The following is a 15874-nucleotide window of genomic DNA, read 5'->3' on the forward strand; positions in this document are numbered from 1 at the left end:
AGGCCTTGAATTTGATGACATAAAATGTTTACAACTTTACATTATTATTTTGTTAAAATGGAACACATTCATCCAGTTTCCAAAAGAAAGGTGATACTTCTGTATTTTCCAGTGGAAACCTCATGAAACCATTAATGAGATGAAAGTGTTAAGAAAACACACATTTCTCGTATAGTTGCTGCTGCTCTCAGTGTCAGGTGACTGTGCTAAGTGACCGCTCTAGTTCTTAGGTCTCTTTTTTATTCTCTGAATTCAGGACAAGTCTTCTGAACACTGGGCTTCCCTAATGTCAGGTGTGACTAGGGCCGCAGTAAAGCAGTGTCCCCAGCTGCAAAGCCGCCCCACAACCACTGCGCTGGAAACACTAGGAAGCTTCAGGGGGCCAGTCGGGAAGCAGAGGGCTGCTTCTACCAGACGTGTGTCAAACCTGGCTCGGGGCCTTCTCTTAGTTGCTTGGTGTTGCTTCTGAGCCTGAGCCTCCCGCTCCGGAGCTGGGTGTGGAATCTGCACACAGACGGGAGGAATATGGCTGCAATAGAGGCAGGAAGACAGTCTCAAAGTTGAAAGTGACGACACGGATTAATGCTGGGAAAAGTCTAAGGACCACAAGTGTGTCTCCCAGTTTCTGTGGTGTGGGGGCTCCTCTAAGATGCTACAAAGCACCGGGAGTTTGGGAAACATGCTCCCATCCCTGCTCTAGGAGATGCTGTGTCTGCTTTCTTGGGGAAGGAACCCAGCCCTGTCTCCCTCCTTTGGTCCCATGTGTTCCAGGCCTCTCCTGGCTCACCCAAGGGGTCCCCGGCTAGATCTGGTGCCCTGCTCCTCACTGGGAGATGAGTGTGTCTGAGACACTGCCCTCCAAGATCAGAGCCGCCCCCCATGGGGCTGCCGTCCTGGGCTGTGCTGAGCTAGCCCTGGTGGCTGTCCCCGGAGGGTTTCTGTCCAGTGCTGGGCCTGCTCATGTGCCCTAAGTCCCTGCTGCCGGGGGTCCAGCAGGGGAGTGTAGCCAGTGCCCCTCTGGACGTCTAACCTATGTTGGGGTTGGGGTTCTTTCCCCTTTCTGGCCATAGTTAGGCAGTAGGAAAACCTTGGTTGCCACCAAAGGATAAATCACATTTGAAGCTCGGAAGGTCAGTACCCTCCTCCAGGAAGGAGCAGCATAAATTCATACGTTTGGTGTGCTGACATCTGACCCCCAGGGGATAAATCAGGCTTTAACAGGTGGGCAGGGCTCTACTTTCTGGTGTGATAAAAACTTTAGTTTCCAGAATAGCAAAGGAAAAACTGCATTTTCCGTGGAGTGTGGACCCTGGGAAGGAAAGATGACAGTAATTTTAGGTCCTTGAGAGGTGGATGACATCCGAAGGACGTCTTGTGGGGCTAGTGACTGCACAGGAGACCGAAAGAGCATGTGGTTTCGTGTGTTCCCAAGGGCACAGGACTGTTCTTCCCAGATTCGGGCCTCCACAAAGGTCAGGGGCCCGCGGTAGCAAGAATCACAGTAGCCATGTTGGGAAAGTCCCAGCTCTGTCCCTGGGGAGTAGCCATTGGCAAAACCCCAACTTGTGCTAAGTAAGCCCCAAGAAGTTTAGGAGAGTTTGTAGAGAAGGGGAGAAACTGCCTTGGGAGGGTTGACTTTCCTACCAATCTGGCAGGAGAGAATGTGAGGGAAAAATCAAAATAGTGAGGCCTTAGGAGAGTGAAGCACAGGTGCCAGAAACATTCTTGTGCGTGTGCGTGCGTGCGTGCGTGCGTGCGTGTGTGTAACTCATGCAGCACGCACTTGATAAGGGCTTGCTCCATGCTGGCTCTGCTCGGGGTAGTGGTGGTGGGAGGTATGAAATAAAGACACAACAGGAAAGCACAAAGGGCCAGCAAGCACAGGGGCTTGTGGGCTGATCCTGTCCCCGCTGCTCACCACCCCTGGGAAGGTAGGGCTGACAGCAGCCAGGCTCCCTGGGGAGGCCGCTCAGCCTCCGCAGCCAGAGCCGGGAGGGCGTGAACTGCCAGGGGGCCCCGGGGTGGGGGTAGGGAGTAGCCCGCACACGGGTGTTGGCCTCAGTTCCCAGCATGTCATCTCAGCAGCTTAGCTTCCCTGACTTCTCAGCGGGCAAATGGCCCCTGCTCGTCCTACTGCCCATGAGTCTAGGAGGCCGGAACCACAAAAGGCCGGCTTGGGGCTGTCACGGCAAAGCCCAGGTCAGTAAGAGGAGGCAGCCTGGTCGTGTGTGGGGGGCCCTTCTTGGGCCCCTTGGTGTGGGCTGGGGAGCTTGTCTGTGCCCAGGGGCGGCTGCTCCATAGCAGGCCAGCTGGGGCTCAGGTCTGGGGTTGTGTCTACCAGGAGGCACAACTGTTCCTCAGGGACACCCCTGAGGTTACAAATGGGGACCCATGGCTTTGAACCTCAGCCCTTTTACCAGCAGGCATTGTACATTTTTCTGTATTCCCTACATAGAGGTTTCTGAGGATCCCCCTCAGGCGTTTCCAGGGATTCAGCGTCACTGGGGGGATGGGCGGCTCGTGCTCCAGGGCGCCTGCCGAGGCCACCCGCGGGAGTTGGGCCCCTGGGGCAGCCAGAGCCCGGGTCCCAGGGTCAGCCGAGGCAGGGGGAGGCTGTGCCGCCCTCCTCCGACACCCTGGTAGGAGTGCTCCACAGAAGACACCCCGGGCACCTCGTGTCACTGCTCTTTTACTTCACACACACACCGCCACCTGCCCTGGCTTGAACACTGAGTCAGGTGGGCACAGGGCCCCCAACCCCACGCTCTAGGCCAGCAGCGTGCTGTCCCACTGTGTGCACCTCTCATGCTCCCTCTGGGGCTTATCCTCAAGAGCATGGACCTGACCATGCAGGGCCACCCTTAGAGAAGCTGATGAAAGTGAGGACCCCTCAGTCCGGAAAATAGACACATGCCATATGCACACAACATGCCTTGCGTCTCAGGGTGCTTGTTCCCCACACCTGTGCACGTGCTGGCTGCTCAGGCACCTCTGCGCTGTCCAGTTAGCCCTCTCCGTGCCCTTCTCCCTTCCTCAGCACTGTCCTGAGACCCCTCGTCCCTTGGTGCCCCTGGACCCTCAGCACCATCTCCTCCGCTCAAGGACTCCCCAGGGGCCTGCCTGAGCTCTCTCCTGCACAACCTGGAAACTTCCTTAAGGCAGCAAATGGCCTCACCCTACTTCCTGTCCCTCGTGGGGACTGTCTTCCATGACCTAAGCTCTAGTTCCTGGATAATCCGGTATCAGAGATTTTGTTGGGTGGGTTTTCCCTCATTACTTCAGATGTGGGGGCATATTTGTTTCTGTTACTCCATCTTGGGAAGTCATATTACTATTATTTTAATGCTTACACTGTCAAAAAGAAAAGGGCTAGTGGGAGCCCCTTTGACTGATGCCTTTACCCTCTGGCACGGCTCTTGAAGGCAGCTGGCAATGGGAGAACACCTGAAGTCCGTTCTGGTATTTCTGAGCTCTGCCTCCTGTTGGCAGGAAGCAGCTAAGGTTTCTCCTTCATATAAGGTAAAAGCACCAGACACCAAGACAGGCATGCTACCTGCCGTCTGAAGGAAACTGAAGCATAGCAAGGCGCCACACCTGCCCCAGCAGTGTGCGGCAGGACGCAGTCACACCTGCACCCAGGCCTCACAGGGCTGGATCTGCACAAACCTGCCAAGCTGCCCGCCAGGGGGTCAGGGAGGGTCAAACCTCTCCGCAGGGAAGAAGGCCGCTCTCTTCCCTGCTGCGCCCTGCCCTGGGCCAACAGTGTCCCCGGGAGTCCCCTGGGGCTGGGGCTGCCCCGTTCCTCGCCTTTCTCACGTCTTCCATCTGGACCTTGTGCCCTTGCCTCACGGTCTGTTGCCTTCTCGTTCCTCCAGCAACTCCAGCCAGAACTGTCTGCCCAGAGCTTCAATTTCCTCCATTTAATGAATCCTGAGGAGTTACCTCCTGAGCCTTGCAAGGTGCTCAGCCTTAGGAACACAGACAAGCCACAAGGGCTGCCAGCACTGTCCTCAGGAAGCTCACTGTCTATGGAGGGGACAGACAGGTAGGCAGAGAGGCCGGATTACAGTGACAGGCGTCATGAGAGGTCCGGGCAGTTCAGCCAGGAGAGGTGGTGGGGTGCTGGCACTGAAGAGGAATTCAGAGAAGAGGGAGGAGGGATAAAGGCCCACAGCCTCTCCAGAATCCAGGTGTCTGGAGCAGGTGTGAGCTGCCTCCCCACCCCGGCCCTGGGGAGCCCTCAGCTCTGCTCACCTGGCCTTACAGAGGGCTGCTCCCCCCACACCACCTCCTCCACCACCACCAGGGCCCTCCCCTTCCACCCCTGGTGCCCATGGCCTGGTGTGCACGCCAGCATCTTAGTTCTGCACGTGCTGCTGTTCTGGTCCCACGCATGGGAAGCTCTTCCCTTGATGTTCAGTCCAGCGACCCCCCGACTTCTGGCGGCACAGGCCGTCAGCCGCGGTGTGAGCTCCCTCTCCCTCCGGTCTCTCTCATCCTGCTTACTGCTCTGAATGGTCCTCGCGTGTCCTCATGTCTTACCTCCACGATTATGAGTTTTTTGGGGGCAGGAACTAGGATGACTCACCTCTGGGTTTCTGCCCCCACACAGCAGGGGTTCACTGCATGTTGCGGGACAGGTGGCTGGCTGGACGTGATCTGGTCCCTTCATGGGGCTGCTTACACCTCAGCAGGTAGGTTAGACCGGCAACAAAGGTCAATGAAGTATAGCAAATTCCTACTGGGAGTCAGAGTCCCTAGTCCTGAAGGAGTCCAGAGCAGGGCCCAAGGGGCAGCTCTGCAGAGGCTGCGAGCAGAAACCCGGTGGGGAGAGCTGGGGCGGCAGGAGCACTTGGCCGCCACTGCTTGTACTGCTGTCACCTCACTGGGCACGTGCATCTCCCACCCCAGCTCTTGGCTTGTGGCATCTTTGTTTCTTCCTTCCCATCTACCATCTTTGCTTGATGGCAAACTTGTCCTCTGTGCTCAGGAAGACTGTGCCCGGGAGAGGAAGGCTGTTGACAAACTAGCTCAGGGCAATGCCAGAACCCACTAGGCTTCTTAGGGAGTGCCGAGAACCTCCCGAAGTCAAAGGGGACTCTGTGTCTCAGCCTTCTGGGGTAGGGGGTTCTGGTGCCTGGGCTTCCGCCGCCCAGGATGGAGCACAGCTGTTAGGAAAACACCTCAAGTTCCTCATTTCAAAAGTCTCTAAACAAAGAGGCAGGTTGAAAGCAACGAAATAGTATTACACCAGAAAGCAGTTAGAACCTTGGTGACAAGAGGGAGGTCAGCATGTCCAAAGTCACAAAGTTCAGGGCAATAGGCTTGTAGCCATCACCTGGATACAAAGCGGTTTGGAGTTGGGGAGTTTTCTAGGTAGATTGCTAAATGCAAAGTCCATCATGGTAATTTACCGCCCCTCCCCAACCCCCAACATGCCTGCATGCACACGCAGGAGCATGACTAGGACCAGTGTGACCTGTGGAAACACATCTACATACCATCCCTACCATCACATCCCAGGACAGGCAATTTTGGAAGGCAGGGGGCCAACAGGATTGCATCAGATTGCATGTGGAATGAGAAAAGAGCCCAGGGTACCTCTAAGGTTTTGCACCTGAACAGTTGAAAGGATGGACTTGCTACCCTTTTCAAAGACAATGGGGTTACCTGTGAGGAGAGCACGTATGGCAAAGAGGAGGAGGAGCTTGGTCATTTCAAGTGTGAGATGCTGACTGAGCAGGTAGCAAGTACCAGGCGGATACAGGAATCTGAAGATCAGGTGAGAGGTGCAAACAACACACACACATTTGGGGGTCTTCATGGCAGAGAGACTGTTTTTATCTAAGTCACAAGGGTGGAAAAGATCACCAAGGTATGAAGGGGAACAGGAGAGCAGTCAGGGAGATGATGGGGACCAGCGAAACAGCAGACAGTGAGGCGGGAGGGAAGCAGGACAGTGTGGCCTGCAGGAGGGCTCACCTCTGCCCAGTGCTGCTGCTAGACTAACGCAGTGACTGAGGACTGAACCACAAGTCTCTGGCAACAGACACAGCAGCTCCTTTAATGGGATGTGGAAGCAAAACCCCAATTGAACTAGGTTCAAGAACATGCACCCCAAGAGCAAGAGTGAAGACTGTGGCTCTGTAACGTAACTGTAAAGCCTGGGCTGGCGATGGATGGAGGAAGGAAAGGGATTTCCTCCATTCCAGCTCCTGGCACAGGAAGAGTGTAAGGACAGAGGGACACAGGACACCCGGAACCTGTGGTTCTGTCTTGCCAGGCCCAGGTCCAATGTCAGCAGCCAACACACAGGCAGCCTCTTCACACATTTCTTTCAGAAAGAACTCTCCAAGGAGTCTAAAGGGGCTCTGGGAGCAGGAGAGAATCCCAGAAAACAAAGAGGAGGGTTAGGTTGGGCTAATATGCAATGAATTTTGTAGATTGTTTTCTGAAGAGTCAAAGGTATATTGTAGTGCAGCTGAATGACACAGGACACAAGTGCAGTTTGCAAATCAAAAAAGTTTTATATGGTTCAGAGAAAAAAGAAACACCACACATATTCATTTAAATAATAAGTCAAAGTCCGTTACATAAAACGTAATTCCAAAACATTTAAAATTTTGTTATTGAAACTACTTAAAAGGCTCAAAGTAAAAAAAGATCAAGCAGAATGCTCAGGCAATAAAGTGCACTGGGGGGCCTGGCCTGCCGCACACGCTCTGCTTCCAGCGCCCAGAGGCACCTGCAAAGAGCCTCCGCACTCAAACAACAAACCGCAGGGTGCTGGCTCTTAGGATAGTATTTCTCAGATGGAAACTGTTTCCCAATTTATAATCTTTTGATTGACAAAAAGAAGGCCAAAAAAGGTCCTTTAGAGGAGGTATTTCTAGAACTAATCAGGAAATGGAAGTGTAAATTCAAAACCATTTTTAACACATCTATTCTTCAGAAACAACACTGCTCAGAGAACGAAGCTCAACGTGACAAGCCAACTAAATACTCAAAAGACCTTGTATTATCCACCAGAACATTAGTAGGACTAACAATATTTTGCATAATTAAGAAAAATATCCAAATTTAATGCCATTTACGGCATACACATAGTCAGAAATGTTTATGCTGATTTAAGATGTGAACGGGAGAAAGGATTAGGTGGTGGAGAAATATGAACTATATACAATTTAATTATGGTTCTCGTGCAACTGTATCATGTCTTATGACCAGTAGGAATACTCAATTATGGAAGTGCCCAAAAGTAGGAAAGCCTCCTATACATACAGCCTGCACTTAGACACATGTCAATTAGCAGTTCATACTAAAAGGCAATGTAATGGGCATCAATTAATACACAGTGAATGACCAGGTGAGGGTCAGCAGACTAAGCAGCTCAAAACCTAATTATATTTGTTCAGTATTTCACCCTACCATCATTTTAATAAAGACAAATGCCAGTAACTAAGCAAAGACAAAATCTAAATACAAACAGCACAATGAAAAGCCATTCCTAGGCTCACAAAGCAGTGCAACATTTGTGTATTCCTCACATGAATCCTGTTGCCTGGATTCCCAAAGCTGCCTAACAAAAGCATCTCAGTGGCTTCTTGGACACTGGGGCCGTGGTCTCTGCAGCTCGGATCTGCGTTCACGCAGCCTCAAAGTGGTACCCACGGTCTATTTTCTAGGCAGACTGAAAAACACACCATTCCAAGTAATTTTTTGTTTAAACTATTTCCTTCAAACAAAATTAATGGAAGAGCAGCTGGGTAGTTACAACTGCCCTTTAGCATAACTTGTGTTTCCTATAGTTCTTAGTAACAACAGCAGACTCAGAACATTGGAGCTGGACCATTTGCACATACACGTCCCCTCAGATAAGCTGTACTTTGGTGGAAAGTTCCTCCAACCACTAAGGACATTTCCTTTTTAAGAAGTTACTCTACCCACAAAATACTCTGCATAAGGCCACAGCAAAAGACGTCAACTGACAATTGACAAAGCAGCTGGGTTTGAGTGTTTACATTTCCTTTTTTGGTGAGACAAACAAGAAACTGAATAGTTTGCTCTCAGCACAGCAAGGGCCCAAAGAGATCCAGACACTCATATCCTACAGCAGCTCCTTGCTCATGATTTACCTACCGAGTATTTTATTCTTCAGTGTACATCCTTCAGAAGTCACGCTACGGACAGGTGACTAGCTGTACTGAACAGTAATTTCTTGGACTCCAGCCTTAAAGGAATGGTTGCCTGGCATTTCCCTTGAAATGTTATGAAAATGCTAGTAACTGCTGAACTTTTTTTCCCTGTTTCTTTAATGTCCCTATCAATCAGTACTGATTCTAAAAAAATTCTTCGATCTAAAAGGCTGGATCACAAACTCATGATTTTTTTTTTGGACAAGTTTACTAAAAGTAAGATTATTATAAAAATGTTGTTACACATTGAAAAAGAAGATTGTAAAATCATCTACATAGAAATTGGTGATTTTGGCACCACCAATATAAATTTCTTAATAAAAAACAGTATAAAAATTAGTACCCTGTCTCATTTCTACAAAACAAGAATAGAAAAGTTGTAAAAATCCAGATTTTGTAAACTTTATTGCCAAAATGTTTCTTTGAATGCTGGTGATTTAGATGATCAAATTTTCTTCCATTTCCTTAAAAAAACTTCTGAAACTATAAAAGATATTGAACAGGGTCCCAACCAAAAAGAAAAGTTAACATACTTTTATCAGAACCAGCTCCCCACTTCTCCCTAACCCCCAAGACAATTTCTTCTGGACAGATAACCATCAGTTCCATTCCCGAAAAAAGGCTTTTAAAATTCCCACCAGCAAATCCTTGGCTGACCTTTCAGGCAGAGGCTGGCATACTCACTAGTGGGCTCCCAGGTTTCTCTGCTGAGGCAATTCTGTTCAGTTTGCCAACCTCTGCCTGCCAGCCAGGAATCTTCCTGGCAGTCATGTGGCGCCGGGTGTGCTTCGTCAGGTGGTCGCTGCGCATGAAGCGCCTCTCACACCCCGGGCACACGAACTTCTTCTCCCCGGTGTGAGTTCTCCGATGGCGGGAGAGTTCATCGGAACGCGCAAATTTTTTATCACAGCCATCCCAGCTACAGATGAAAGGCTTCTCTCCTAGGAGGTGAGGAAAACACATTATTAAAGAAAACATAAACATTCAGCACCTTACTGGACAAGTTAATTCATGTCATTTAAAAATTTTGTTCATCAAAATCTAAGTAATGTGCTATTATACTGGTATGGGGTTAATTCATAAGTCAAGAATTCCTCCGAGATGCATGTCTTCCTGCCACACCTAAGATATAGTATGTCAGGGCCCAAAGATGTCAAACTAATCTAACCTTTCAAGAGATATTTTTAAGTTAAAAATATATCTTGGTTCCTTACTGGGGAGTAAGGGTTTTTCTTTCTTTTTTTTTTAGTGTGGGCGGGGGAAGAATGGTTTATGTTGAATGTTTAGTTTTTCTTCTGCATGAAACATCTTGTGGGATCTTTAGAAAACTTCATACTGTATGAATAAGAAAATAAAATTTTGAAACTTGAAAAAAAATACATCTTTGACTGTTGTATATTGGGATAGGGGAAGATTCTTGAAAGGAATAATCCCTCCCCTCTCAGGAAGCTTCACATCTAAAACCACCCTCCCAAGGCTCTGAGGCTTCTCAGAATAATTAATTCTACCATCATGTTTGTTATTACACTGACAAAAGGGTTATAGACTAGGCAAGAATTCTAATAGTCACCTTGTTACAAGTTTCAAGTGTCTGCGTTATTCTTTCAGCTTCAGAGTACCTGGCAGGTGCCCCATATTCATCTTCCTGGAGTTAGAGGTGAGCCAGGAAGCCCTGTCCACAGGTAATGCACTAACCCTCTTCCCTAAAGCCCCCCTGGGTCTTTCCAGCCTGCAGGAGTGATCCCTTCCCTGCATCCCAAAGCCCTTGTCACCTGTCTGTGCGACCTCATGAACTGATGTGTTAAACACTTACACATTGCCATGTGGCCCACCTTCCCCAGGGCTTATGCTTGTCTAGGTCACCCACCAGTGCACAGTGAGGCCCCCAGCACAGCACTTCATAGAGCAGGTGGTGAGTATTTCTGAATGAGTGTTGAAGAGACACCAACTAAGTATTTGACGTTTTTCAAAGTTGAATGGACAGGAAAATTCAGCACCACAATAGTCTTTTATGGACCGTTCTAAGGAAAAAAGCCTAAACTTCAGATTTCAAAGACCCCATGTTGAAAGCATAAGGTTACCCTAACTGTTCCCAGGAAACCACCACCAGTGGTGGCAGCAGGTGTGGGAGAGAGAAACTTCTTGGCATGGGATTTGTTAAGTGCCCTAACTTGTTTTCACCATATCAAAAATGCAGCCTTTGTTCTCTCTACCTTATTCTAATTACGATCTTGGTAAACTACATGAAAAACTATCTTCCTAAGGGTAATCTTAAAGTCTCTATTTCTTATGAAAGCTCCAATTTGGTGTTACCAAATGGCATAAGAAGTTGATTCTTCAGAACCTTTATGGTTATTTAAACGGAAATACTTTGGAAAACCTGAAGAGCTTATTTTATGTCATCCTGTCAGTACTGCTACCATGAGAAGCTGACTGAATAAACAGCAAAACCTCATCCCACTGCCTCCCCAAATTTGAATTTCATTTGGATGTGATCTGAAGTTCACCTCTGTAGTCCCTTCTACGTGCAACCCTTAGAGGTGCATATCAGCTCCAATACAGCCGTGATGGCCGCACCTCAATTCCAGGCTCTGCTTCGTCCTGCAAGTGGGAGCTGCAGAATGAAGAGTTCTAATGTGCTAATTAGAAAGTAATCTATCTCAAATACATTTTGGAATAAAGTACAATAATAATTCCCTCCAGTCCAGCCTTTCCTACTGTGTTTCACAACTTGCTGTTCTCCCACAGGCCACTGGCACATCTGGTGAAGAGGGTTCCATGATCAAGAGAGTTTATGAAATCCATTTTTACGCAGAAACCATGATGAGTTACTGTGCTTCTATGTATGTATGTGAACCTCTAAAATGCAAGTTTAACAAGTAGACAATGTAACTATAGGATCCTTAAAAACAAACAAACAACATTAAGAGAACAGGAGTGCCAGAGGGCACCTGAGATGCTGGGTCTTAATCTACTAAAGCAGAAGCTCTACAAGGCAACCCCCAGACGTTGGTCAAACGCCACGGTAGCCACCGCCATCACGGGGCTATGTAGTGTGAGCTCGGGGGAAACGTTAAGTGCTTCAGCCACACTGCCCACATTTCAAGTGCATGTGATACTGGCTCCCCTAAAGCACACAAAGAGAACATTCCCATCATGGCAGACAACTCTACTAAACGGAGCTGAAAATAAACAGAACACTAAAGCATTCGTTACTGTGTAACTTCTTCTGAATTGAAAACTCTTGTATTTCTGAAAGAAAACTATATTTCTTCAGAATTCAAACTTTCCCATACTTTAGAAAGACCTTTCCCCATAGTAAACATAAGTCAGTCACACTGATGAGATGTTCATTAAATGTGAATGCTATTTTCTAAAATGCAAAGATTGATTATGTCTACTGCACGGTGAAGAGAAAGGGACAATATAGGCATCACCCTAAAAGCTATCAAAGGGTCACAATCATAGAACAGTATTACATTTTATTTACTGGGGTGAGCAGATGGCATGTTCTAAAAAAACCACTGCCAGTTGTACTAGTGCTAACCCCAACCCCAAAGACAAGTCTATGAAGGCTTTCAGGACCAAACTTTTCTTTGCTTCCTTTCCAGCCCTTCCAGTGGTTCTCCCGCTCCCACTCCAGGTGTGTTTCCTGACTCCAGCACCCAGTGTTCCCAGTGCCTACCTGCTCGGTACTCACCTGTGTGAGTGCGAAGATGAGCCTTGAGGTGGGAACTTTTGAAGTAGGTTTTCTGGCAGCCTGGGAAGGTGCAAACATAGTTCCTCCGTCGGGAAAAGTCTACCTGAGGGGCACAGCTCTGACTGGAGGTGATGAACACTGGAGCAGGGGCCAAGGGCAGCACCCTCGTACTGCCCACAGCCATCACACTCAATGGGCAGGTGGCAGGCTGAGGGACGGGTCCCTGGGGCAGAACCAGCATCACGGTTCCCTGAGGCACAGACGGTCCCACAAACAAAGGCTGGGGCACTGGAGCAGCATGGGGTAGGATGGGTTTGACAGTCCCCACAGACATTTGGGGCAGGGGTTTCAAAAAAGCTGGTAACATGCCACTTTGTCCAGTCACTGGGATCATTTGGCCAAGGACAGGGGGACTGGGCATGGGGACAGAAATCAGAGGAGCAGCTTTCCTTGGCAAGTCATTTTCATAATTCTTTGGTGAACAGGTTTGAATTGCAACAGGCCACCCTGTCTGCTGGCCTTTGTCAGTCGAGATCAGACCACCAGTCTTGTTTGAGCAAGACTGACAGGACACTGAGTTAGTGCTGAGTAAACCGTCTGTGAGTTGTGTGTCCAGCAAAGCTTCAATATGTCCCAGGAACTGTGCTGCTCCTCCTCTGTTGACTGAAAGTTGGTATTCTTGAGTCTGGGCAGTAGGCATGTGGGCAGGACTCCCCCCAGTGTGGCGGATGACACTCATTACCGTGGCCCTGCAGCGGGTGCCAGGGGCTGGCTCCAGTGGCTCTGGCTTCAAACAAGGCGGGCTCCTCTCTGCCCTCCGGCTCAGTACTTTGGCTGCCCCAGCGGAGGCTGGAGGGATGGCCACGACCGTGTGTGTTTTGGAATCAGTTACCTGGGAAGGACCAAGTGTCCCTGTTGATGGCTCCATGAGATCAGGGCTCTGAGGAGGAGTCATGCACTTAAAAAAGAAAAAAATGCGGTGTTAAAAGGTTGATCAAATTTAAAAGGGACTTACTTTGATCATGTTGCCCCCAATGCCTTTAAAAAGAAATATGTAGAAAAGACTGGGCTAAACCTGCTCAGAACAGTACCCGGTGGGTCTCAAGGCTACATGAGGCACTGTACTTTCTCGGCTTCTCCCCATTTCCTGACCTCTCCCCAAACCAATCCATCTGCTAGGCTGTAAGGACCTCAGGGCCACTCCTGGCTTGCCCAGCTACTGAACTGAGCAATCTAAGCATTAGGACACAAACAAGACAACAAATTCATATGCAAAATAAGAGCTTTTCACAACAGTTTTAGACTCTCAAACATTTGTTGATATCCCAGTGGTAATCATTTAATATAGACTTAGTGCCTACCGGATGCAAAGTAAAAACTTGCTGAAATCATCCCCAAAACGCCATGCTCCAACCAGTGGTGCTGCCTGAACCACGTCCCTCTCTGCACGGCCCCCACTGTAATTTCCACCTCTTTCCAGCCTCCCTGCGGAGGAGCCCAATGCCAACTAACCCTGAGAGGCGCTCTGGGCAGCCGGGCACACTACTTGTACCATCCTCTTCACTGCTCTCCACTTCTTTCTCATCCCTCTCCAAGTCTTGCTTTCCACACTTTCCTTCCAGTGCAAGCTTCCAGCTCAGGACAACTAAAATTTTGACTTCTGTCTCCAAACTGAGAAGCAATTCTCCCTGTAATTTTGTAGCCAAGTTAAGAAAACAAAAACAAAAAACAGTGCTTGATTGCACTCAAGTGAAACCAGAAAAGAGTTGGGCTGCCACAGGGAGGGAGGGGGTCCAGATGTCAACCCAGCTAACAAAGATGGCCTGGTGTCAAAGCACAGGCTTTCTCCAGCTGCCGCCCACATATCCTGATTCTGGACTGGGTCATCTGGGGGAACTGAGGTCCCCACCCTGTAACTCCCCAGGGAAATTAGTACTTTTACTTTCTCCTATCAACCTGTGGTTTTCATCTTATGGACATTTGAGCCCCCTGGCTGCACGCTATGTTCTACCAACGGAAAGAGCATATTTTCAAGAAGTAAAAAGTTTTCACTCTTAGGACCCACACAAGGGGAAGGTCTGAACTTGCCAGCATCCCGGCGTATCTGCCTACAAGTTCTTCAGCACATTTCCTTAAGGTACTCTAGTCATTGCACAAAAACGCTCTTCTCCCCAGCCTCTTACCAGAGTTGATAAAGAATGGAAATCCTTTGGTAGCTCAGGTGCAGCTGCATCCACATGCACAGTCGTGGTGACATCCCCAGAATCAGAGACAGGTGTGAGGGGTCTTATCTTTAAGAGGTCACCTTTCTGAGATCTTTGACCCCAGGAGCTCATGCAAACAAGAGCCTCAACAGCTTCAATGTCATTCTGTTCCAAGACGCTGCTGGTAGACCTTTCGCTGTCATGCCATTTCCTCTCCAGGATTGACTCACATATGTCCATGATGTCAACCTAAAGGCCACAGAACACGATGGCTTCTCAGTCCAGGAGAAAGAGAGAGGGTAAGCCTGATGGGCATGTGGATACACAGACCAGGAGCTGCACCACACACGTTAACACATGTATGATACCTGCCAGGTAAGCGCTCTATTCTAGGTAAAGATGCCAACAGCACATTGGTTTCAATTTTGCTTTTATGCTAATCTTCTAAAGGGGGAAGGAAGATGACTGGACTTGACTGGCAAGCAGTTTACACAGAAGACCTTGATTCTTAAAAAAGAAAGTTATTAAATTCATGTTTTTCTTTGGCAAATGACTACTAAGACAGTAATTTCAGAGTGTCAGACAAACTGGTGAGCGTGAAACTGTCCAATGGAGCCGAGGAACTGACACTGAGTCTAAGTCTTCTGGGTGGTTGAAAGCATGGCTCTTAGGATTTCGCATATCCCCCAAGAGTGTCCCCTACAGATGTATTTCTGGCAGCTTTCTGGAGCATTCACCACAGGCCTCTCCAGCCAGGGCTTTACCCGCACGCAGAACCTCCCCGTGGCCGAGCTCCAGGGGCTCCAGGAAAGTAGAGACCACACTGGGTTAGCCTTGCTCCTCAGACTGGGCACATCGGGCACCCCTAAAGCTCCAAGGCTAGCCGGGGGTAAGAGGAAGAATCCTGAACATCTACCACAACCCAGAAGACAGATGTCTTTCTGTTGTATCACACCTGTCTTTGGGCAGATGTGGGTAGTCAACCAGAATTCACTTATCTATTCTGAGGAAAGTTTAAATCTACAAAGGTAAGCGCTTCTCTTGTGCCCAAGCGTCCCTCCCGCCGGCTACCTCCCCAAGGCCCTCAGGCCCCGAGAGGGGGCGGCCCCAGGCCGGGAAGGGCGCCGCCCCCGCACCCACGTGCCGCCTTCCCGCCAGCTCTTGCCCCGCCCCCTCGCCCTCCACGGCCCGCCCCGCCGCCCGCGTTCCCGCCAGCGAGCCCCACCCCGCCCTGCCACACGGCCCGGTGACGTCATAGCTGGAAATAGCCCCCACCCCACCCCGCCCCCGTCCCCACCCCGCTTGCAACCCGCGGGGCGGGGCCGCGGCGGCAACTCCAGACAAAGCTGAGCGTAGGGCAGCGGGGAGCACACGCCCCTTCCCCCCGCAACCGGCGCAGCGCACCTACCACCCTTCCCGGGTCCCGAGACCACCGGACCCCTACTGGTGCGGCCGCAGCCAGGCCCCGCTCGCCCCCGCCTACCTCTGCACTCCGGCCCCGCACAAGTGGCGCGTCCCTCCCTCGCCCCTCGCTCAGCTGGCGGCCACTCACCTTGCGCGCGTCACCCGGGTCCGCGTCGCCCGGCGTGTGCATGGTGTCGCGGCCCGGAGGCAACAAAGCGTCCGCGAGGCGGGAGCTCGGCGCACGGCAGCAACTGCACGTGCTCGGCGGGCGGCTGCAACCCGGGGCTCCTGCAGCCGGCGCGCGCCTCCGCCCGCCCGCGCGGCTGTGCCCCGGCGTGGCCCTCGCGGCGCGGGAAGGGCGGGGCGGCCGC

General features: G+C 50.2%; 1 protein-coding gene across 2 annotated transcripts; it reads right to left on the minus strand.

Annotated features, from left to right (window-relative positions):
* Positions 1 to 6504: 6504 nt before the first annotated feature.
* On the minus strand, positions 6505 to 15874 carry KLF11 (KLF transcription factor 11). 2 transcript variants are annotated; one of them, XM_017650283.3, is made up of 4 exons: positions 15652 to 15874; positions 14079 to 14348; positions 11896 to 12853; positions 6505 to 9136 (listed from the first exon to the last, which is right to left on the minus strand). In XM_017650283.3, exons 1-4 carry the CDS (start codon positions 15691 to 15693, stop codon positions 8856 to 8858), a joined length of 1551 nt encoding a protein of 516 aa, XP_017505772.3. In that variant the 5' UTR covers positions 15694 to 15874; the 3' UTR covers positions 6505 to 8855. The 2 variants fall into 2 exon arrangements, with proteins under 2 accessions (XP_017505772.3, XP_036882454.2); XM_037026559.2 differs by having other exon boundaries at positions 14079 to 14371.

Source organism: Manis javanica, chromosome 1, assembly GCF_040802235.1.
Source record: "Manis javanica isolate MJ-LG chromosome 1, MJ_LKY, whole genome shotgun sequence".
Taxonomy (NCBI): Eukaryota; Metazoa; Chordata; class Mammalia; order Pholidota; family Manidae; genus Manis; species Manis javanica.

Coding starts and splice junctions, on each gene's coding strand:
- KLF11 (XM_017650283.3), bottom strand. CDS start 15,693: ATGCACACGCCGGGCGACGCGGACCCGGGTGACGCGCGCAAG. Junction 14,349..15,651: donor ACCCGGGTGACGCGCGCAAG/GTGAGTGGCCGC, acceptor TGTGGCCTTTAG/GTTGACATCATGGACATATG. Junction 9,137..11,895: donor TCATCTTCGCACTCACACAG/GTGAGTACCGAG, acceptor CTCACCTCCTAG/GAGAGAAGCCTTTCATCTGT.